Here is a 6,724-nt window from a genome sequence, read left to right as displayed (position 1 = left end):
TACCACCACCTCGATAATATCCGAAGAAAAAAAAATTCGAATTCCAGTTTCTCTTTTTCTTTGCTCAACGAATTTTTTTTTTTTTTAGTCCATCTCGTCGTTATTTTTGGATTTAACACACTAATACTGCCGCTGTGGTCGTAATAATACACACACAACACACACACACACATTGCCTGGCTCGAAATGAACTGACTCAACAACGAAAAAAAAAAAAAAAATCTTTCACATACACACACACACAGTGTATCGATTCCAATCTAAACCCATCACCATCATCATCATCATTATAATAAAAAATCCAACCTTCAAAACAGCAAAAATAAAAAAAAAACAAACGAATGACCAAACACTGCCCATTGTGACAAAAAAAAATTGAAAAATAAACAACAACAACAACCAACACGTTCGTGATTGTGCTTTAGTTTGAATTTTTTTTTTTGTTCGAGAAAAAAAATTTTTCTATTGTGAAAATCACCGCCATCATCATTATCATCATCATTATTAACAGCGAAAAAAAATCATCATTATATCAAGCAAGCAATCACATCCATTTCCATTGTGTCACACTATATATATTACACATTCAATTTTGTCATTGACTGTTTCCCAGTTGTAATTTTTTTTTTCGCTCAAATTGTAAAAAAATACATCACCAATTATTCGATTGATGCTTGTCATGAATCATCTTAATCATCGTTTTCAATTGATATATTGAATTCATTTTGTTTGGTCAATTTCCTTTTTCAATATTTATGTTTTGTCAAATCATCATCATCATCAAGTCTCTGTGTGTATTGTTGGCATCGTTGAAAATTTTTGCAATCATAAATTGAGCCGTTTTTTTTTCTCGCCAATTTTGAATTTGCCATTCGAACAAATAAGCTCGAAGCTAATAACAATTTCCAGTTTTTTTTCTCAATCTTGTCTTTTTTTGTGTGTGTGTGTGTGTGTACAAGTATCGTGTTTATTGATTGATTGATTTATTGATCAGCTGCAGCTCCAAACAAAAAAAAAGATTAGATTCCAATCCAATCATGTCATCATCATCATCATATAAATTTTCATCATCACAAATAGCCAAAATGTTAATATCATTAATGGCCATCATTATGATCATGATGCCTTTGTGTAAGTTTTTTTTTTTGAATATTTTTTTTTCTCTTTGTTTTAAATGATTGTTTTTTCTTTCAAAAAAAAAAAAAATAAAATAGCAACAATGGCCATCAAGTGTTGGGATTGTAATTCAATGATCAATAAAGGTTGTGATGATCCATTTAAACCGGATGATTTTGCTATGGCCGATTGTAGTCAAAAACATTTGTCCAGATTTCCAGATAAAGAGGGAAATATTTGTCGTAAAACATTACAAAAAAGTAAGATCAAATCATATAATCATATTCATCATCATTTGTTTAATTTGCAAAAAATTTTTAGTAAACGATGAATATCGTATAATACGTGGATGTGGTTATATAAATGATACATTCGATACGATACCACCGGGTGCTGAAATTGAAGATCAATGTCTACGTCGTACTGGTACATTTTCCGTTATGGTTGAATATTGTATCTGTAATGGAGAAAATGGCTGTAATCATGCTACATTTATTTCAATTAATAATACTTTATTATTAATTATAATGCTACCATTATTGATTATTATTATGATGGCTAAATAGTAATAATGATTCATTCCATTTATTCATCCATTAATACTATGGAGATCATCAATGGCCATTCATCATCATCTACTGCTGCTATTGCTACATACATTTTTCACCACCATCGTCATCATCATCATCATGAAAAAAAATCTTGCAAAAAATGAAAAAAAAGAAAATTATCAAATGTGTTCAAATTTGTTCATCATCAAGAATACCTCATCCTATTCATCATCATCATCATGAAATCAAATCAATGAAATTTTCGACTTTATTCACTTTATTAATTTGCATTCTTTGATTCATTCACTTTTATTCACCGTATATTATATAAATATTAACCTCAATTGACCATTCCCGATTCGATTCCATAATAATGATTCCATGTATCAATCACCGATCTCAACGTTCATTCCCAAGTATTTGAATTTTTTTTCCGTGTAAATATGAAAAATTTTTCTATTATATCAATGAAAACGAAGCAAAAAAAAAGAAATTCATTTCATATATTCACATTCGATAACCTAATTAATCGATACACACACACAGACATACAAAATCAATTTAGAAACACCACTAGTCCTAATATATATAAATCTAAATGCATTTATAATAATAATAATCAATCAATCATTACATAAACATTGACATTTTCATCACACCATCATTGTCAACACAAAATATTTATTTATCAAAATGCCTTTTTTTCTAAACAAAACAACCTCACCTCTGATCTTTTTTTTGAAAATAATTTAAACCACACCTGCACTTATTGAAAACAACAACAACAACAAAAAATGGTTACGTCATTATAAACATCATTTACAGTAACATCTTTTTTTTCATAATAATAGCACTGACTTTGATATTTGAATATTTAAAAACTTTGAAAATGAAACACACATACACACACGCAAAACATATTTATTACAACAGATCTATATGTATAGGTGGTTTTTAGGGTTACCAGACCCAGGAGGACATGTTTTCATTTCAGAAACTATTTCTCACCAAACAAGCAAAAACCAGAAAAAAAATTTAACCAATGTAAAACTGTATTATTAAGCAAGTTTTCCAATAAAACAAAAAACAAAAAATTTCTTTTGTCCTCCTCTAACCCTAAGTTGGTTCATTCATCAACTACTAAAGATGAAATTTAAATTAAAAATTTTTTTTTAATGTCAGAATAATTTAAGATTGATATAAGATCCATTTATATATATGGATATATAATGTGGTAAACCACAAATTTTTGAATCATCATTTCAAGACACGCATTCGCAGTCGATGTTTGCTCTATATATATGTGACGATGTGATATGATTATATATGCCAACCATCAACGGTGGATATGTCGTTGTCGTTGTTTGTGTTGCTCATTCACTTGGAAAAAACGATCAAACCACGCGGTCCATAAACAAACGCTCATAAGCGCGTTTTTTTTTTGGTTTTGTTTTTAATTTCATCTTCGATTGATTGATTGATTGATTCATATAATGTCGGCTACAAATGAATATAATAAGTAATTTTTTGCACTGATTGATTGATTATTTTGATTTTAAAATTTTTGATGATTTAATTTAAAAAATGTAGATATTCTGATGCCACTAGAGTGAAAGATGTTCCCGATATTCTACCAAGACGGTCATTTTCTCCCATTTTGTTTACATCAACATCATCATCAACAGCCGATAATGAATTTGATAATTTATTCGTTCAACAACAACAACAACAACAAATGAAAAAAACAAATAAATCAAAAAATAATCGATCAATATTCAAAAGTGTTAAAGCAGATCGTATTCTACGTACAGCTAAACGTACAATCTATACAGCTGGTCGTCCACCATGGTATGATACACAAGGCCAATCAAAAGAATCATTCTTAATTGGAATCTGTGGTGGTAGTGCATCCGGTAAAACTACTGTCGCTAAACGTATTATTGAAGCATTAGATGTACCATGGGTTACATTATTAAGTATGGATTCATTCTATAAAGTATTGAATGATGAACAACAAGAATTGGCTAGAAAAAATGAATACAATTTTGATCATCCAGATGCATTTGATTTTGATTTATTAATCGAAACATTACGTAAACTTAAAGATGGTAAACGTGTTGATGTACCGATCTATAATTTTGTTACACATCGTCGTGAAAAAATTACGGTAATTAATGATCAACAATGAATTAATGAATGAAATGATGATTTTAATTTTTATTTTTTCATCATTCTATAGAAAACAATGTATGGTGCCAGTGTTATCATCTGTGAAGGAATAATGATTTTTGCCAAAAAAGAACTAGTCGATATGATGGAAATGAAAGTGTTTATTGAAACCGATTCTGATATACGTCTTGCACGTCGCCTACAGCGTGATATTACTGAACGTGGCCGTGATTTAGAAGGTGTACTGAAACAATATAATCAATTTGTGAAACCAATGTTTGATTTTTATATACAACCATCAATGGTACATGCTGATATAATTGTACCACGTGGTGGTGAAAATCGTGTTGCCATCGATCTGATTGTACAACATGTACATACACAATTACAATCAAAAGGATTAAAATTACGATCAAAATTATTAAGAAATCAACAAAATCAACCATTACCAGAAACATTGAAAGCATTGCCACCAACACCACAGATTAAAGGAATGCATACAATTATTAGAGATAAAGATACAACACGTGATGAATTTGTATTCTATTCTAAACGTTTAATGCGTTTATTGATTGAATTTGCAATGTCATTTTTTCCATTCAAGGTACGAATCCAAATCAATATCATTTTGATGGATTAATTTTATTTTTGTTATATCGCTATCTATGTAGACAATCGAAGTGGATACACCACAAGGTGTTAAATATTGTGGTAAAACAATGAATTGTGATCAAATTTGTGGTGTATCCATATTGCGTGCCGGTGAAACAATGGAACAGGCATTATGTGATGTATTGAAATCTGTTCGTATTGGAAAAATTCTAATACAAACAAATCAATTGACTCAAGAACCAGAATTATATTATCTACGATTACCAGATGATATACGTGATTATAAAGTAATATTGATGGATGCCACAGTGGCAAGCGGTGCAGCATCAATGATGGCCATTCGTGTTCTACTTGATCATGATGTACTTGAAGAGAATATTATGCTTTGTTCATTATTGATGGCATCATCCGGTGTACAGACTATTGCATATGCATTTCCAAAAGTTTTAATGGTAACCACTGAAGTTGATCCAGAGGTTAATGATAAATTCTATATCCGTCCTGGTATCGGTAATTATGGTGATCGTTATTATGGAACCGAAAGCTATGAATAAATCATACATCGACATGATCAAATAATATTTGCAGCTACCATAATCAATATATATTATTCTTTTGTATGTTTAAATTTCTTGGATTTTATACAATTTTTGCATTCTATACATTAAATACATGAAAATCGATTTTTATATTGCAGAATTTTTTGATTCTTTTTTTTGTTCATCACGCCATCTGTCATTGGACAATCACATTACAATAACCTTTGATAATGGAACAAATCGAATCTTATGGCATTTTTTTTTTTATTTTCATTTATTATTGCGAGTTTATTAATCAACAGATGTATGGAAAAAAAATGAGAATAATAAGAATCTAAAACTTTTACCCGTGTGAATATTCTTTGTTTGACTGGAATTTTTGTTTTTTCGTTTTCATTTTTAGTGTTGTTTTTCTTGTCTATTGAGTTTTTAAAAGTTTTTTTTTCTCCACTTTTTTTTGTTTTTGTTTTTTTTTTCTAAAAATGTCCGGACAAAAACGAGATCCTTGCGTGAAATTTTCATGCATACTTGAAAAATGTACCCGTATCAATAATTATCAGGCTGATAAATGTGCAAAAGAATTGGAACAGATGCTTGATTGTTGCCGAAAATTTGGTAGAAAATTATCACCAAGCTGTGAAGGATTCCATGAATTGGATGAACATTTTGAAAAAATGGAACAACAACAACAACAACAACGGCAACAGAGAAAATGAGCACAAAACACACACACGAAATTTCAAACTTCAAAAATATTGGTCTAGTTTCTCTTTCTGTAAATAATAACGTTATAACATCATATCGCGATCCATTCAAAATTATTAATTTAAATAATAATCGGAAGATTTTGTATTTGGTCACGGGTGTGATGATAATAATAATGATAATGATAAAATGGAAATGCAAAGTGAATATATAAAAGTTTTTGAATAAAGTACAGTTTTTGTTGTTGTTGTTGTTGTTCAAATGAAACCTGTGAATTTTTCAAACTAAAGAATCTAGAAGAATCTGGCAAAAAAAAAACTCATCGTCGATGTTGATGTTGAAATAATTCTTCAATTACCATAATTATAATTCTTGTAATAATAAAAAAATCGGTGATTTTTCAAACGTCCAACACAACAGCCAGCAACAGCAAATAATCGAATAATTTTTTTTTTCATAATAAGCCTCTTATGAGAAAAAAAAATTGGAAAACTTTTCAACAATTTTAGCCATAGGAATCACCAGTGTTTGACCAGTGTGTGTGTGTGTTTGTTGATTTTCTCGATTGTTTATGGCTCGATTTTTTTTTCTTTTTTTTTGGCACTTGGATCCTCTTATTATTAATAATTCACATGAAAATTTCTTAGTTAATTCTGAAGAGTCATTAACGTATTCATCGTGATGGTGGTGGTGGTGGTGGTTTAATAATCTAAAAATAATCGAGAGAAAAAAAATCGAACAAACAAAATAAACCAAACAACAACAACAACAACAACAACAACTACCCACATATATGAACAACGCCCTTTCTCATTTCAAATTTGAAATTTGAAACTTTTTTTTTTTTTTTTTTTTTTGAATGAAAACGAGAAAAATTTGCACCCGATTTCTTTATTTATTTATTTATTTATCAGTTTCAAAAAAAAAAAAAATAATAATTATCGTTATCATCAAATCAATAAATGAAAAAATTCCCTAAAATGTACACATTTATTAGAATTTTCTCATAACAATATTATTTTTATTTTTTGG

At 29.2% G+C, this 6,724-nt stretch overlaps 3 protein-coding genes across 3 annotated transcripts; all 3 read left to right on the top strand.

Annotated features, from left to right (window-relative positions):
• Positions 1-149: 149 nt before the first annotated feature.
• LOC124497665 (UPAR/Ly6 domain-containing protein crok) lies at positions 150-2,845 on the top strand. The gene is made up of 4 exons (XM_047061339.2): positions 150-1,131; positions 1,215-1,376; positions 1,438-1,645; positions 2,237-2,845. Exons 1-4 carry the CDS (start codon positions 1,038-1,040, stop codon positions 2,310-2,312), a joined length of 540 nt encoding a protein of 179 aa, XP_046917295.2. The 5' UTR covers positions 150-1,037; the 3' UTR covers positions 2,313-2,845.
• Positions 2,846-2,854: 9 nt separating this feature from the next.
• On the top strand, positions 2,855-5,145 carry LOC124497662 (uridine-cytidine kinase-like 1). Its single transcript, XM_047061336.2, has 4 exons — positions 2,855-3,186; positions 3,258-3,834; positions 3,907-4,440; positions 4,508-5,145. Exons 1-4 carry the CDS (start codon positions 3,161-3,163, stop codon positions 5,000-5,002), a joined length of 1,632 nt encoding a protein of 543 aa, XP_046917292.1. The 5' UTR covers positions 2,855-3,160; the 3' UTR covers positions 5,003-5,145.
• Positions 5,146-5,253: 108 nt separating this feature from the next.
• Positions 5,254-6,486, top strand: LOC142597783 (cx9C motif-containing protein 4). Its single transcript, XM_075733887.1, has one exon. It carries the CDS (start codon positions 5,470-5,472, stop codon positions 5,701-5,703), a length of 234 nt encoding a protein of 77 aa, XP_075590002.1. The 5' UTR covers positions 5,254-5,469; the 3' UTR covers positions 5,704-6,486.
• The last annotated feature ends 238 nt before the right edge of the window (positions 6,487-6,724 follow it).

The sequence above is a fragment of the Dermatophagoides farinae genome, chromosome 9, assembly GCF_024713945.1.
Source record: "Dermatophagoides farinae isolate YC_2012a chromosome 9, ASM2471394v1, whole genome shotgun sequence".
Classification (NCBI taxonomy): Eukaryota; Metazoa; Arthropoda; class Arachnida; order Sarcoptiformes; family Pyroglyphidae; genus Dermatophagoides; species Dermatophagoides farinae.
This window is presented reverse-complemented; position numbering and strand designations above follow the sequence as displayed.

What these genes read in the sequence shown, in the direction of transcription:
- LOC124497665 (XM_047061339.2), top strand. Translation starts at nt 1,038, where the DNA reads ATGTCATCATCATCATCATATAAATTTTCATCATCACAAATAGCCAAA. An exon ending in TATGATCATGATGCCTTTGT is followed by an intron (nt 1,132 to 1,214) that starts GTAAGTTTTTTT and finishes AAAATAAAATAG; the next exon opens with CAACAATGGCCATCAAGTGT. An exon ending in TCGTAAAACATTACAAAAAA is followed by an intron (nt 1,377 to 1,437) that starts GTAAGATCAAAT and finishes AAAAATTTTTAG; the next exon opens with TAAACGATGAATATCGTATA.
- LOC124497662 (XM_047061336.2), top strand. Translation starts at nt 3,161, where the DNA reads ATGTCGGCTACAAATGAATATAATAA. An exon ending in GCTACAAATGAATATAATAA is followed by an intron (nt 3,187 to 3,257) that starts GTAATTTTTTGC and finishes TAAAAAATGTAG; the next exon opens with ATATTCTGATGCCACTAGAG. An exon ending in TGTCATTTTTTCCATTCAAG is followed by an intron (nt 4,441 to 4,507) that starts GTACGAATCCAA and finishes CTATCTATGTAG; the next exon opens with ACAATCGAAGTGGATACACC.
- LOC142597783 (XM_075733887.1), top strand. Translation starts at nt 5,470, where the DNA reads ATGTCCGGACAAAAACGAGATCCTTGCGTGAAATTTTCATGCATACTT.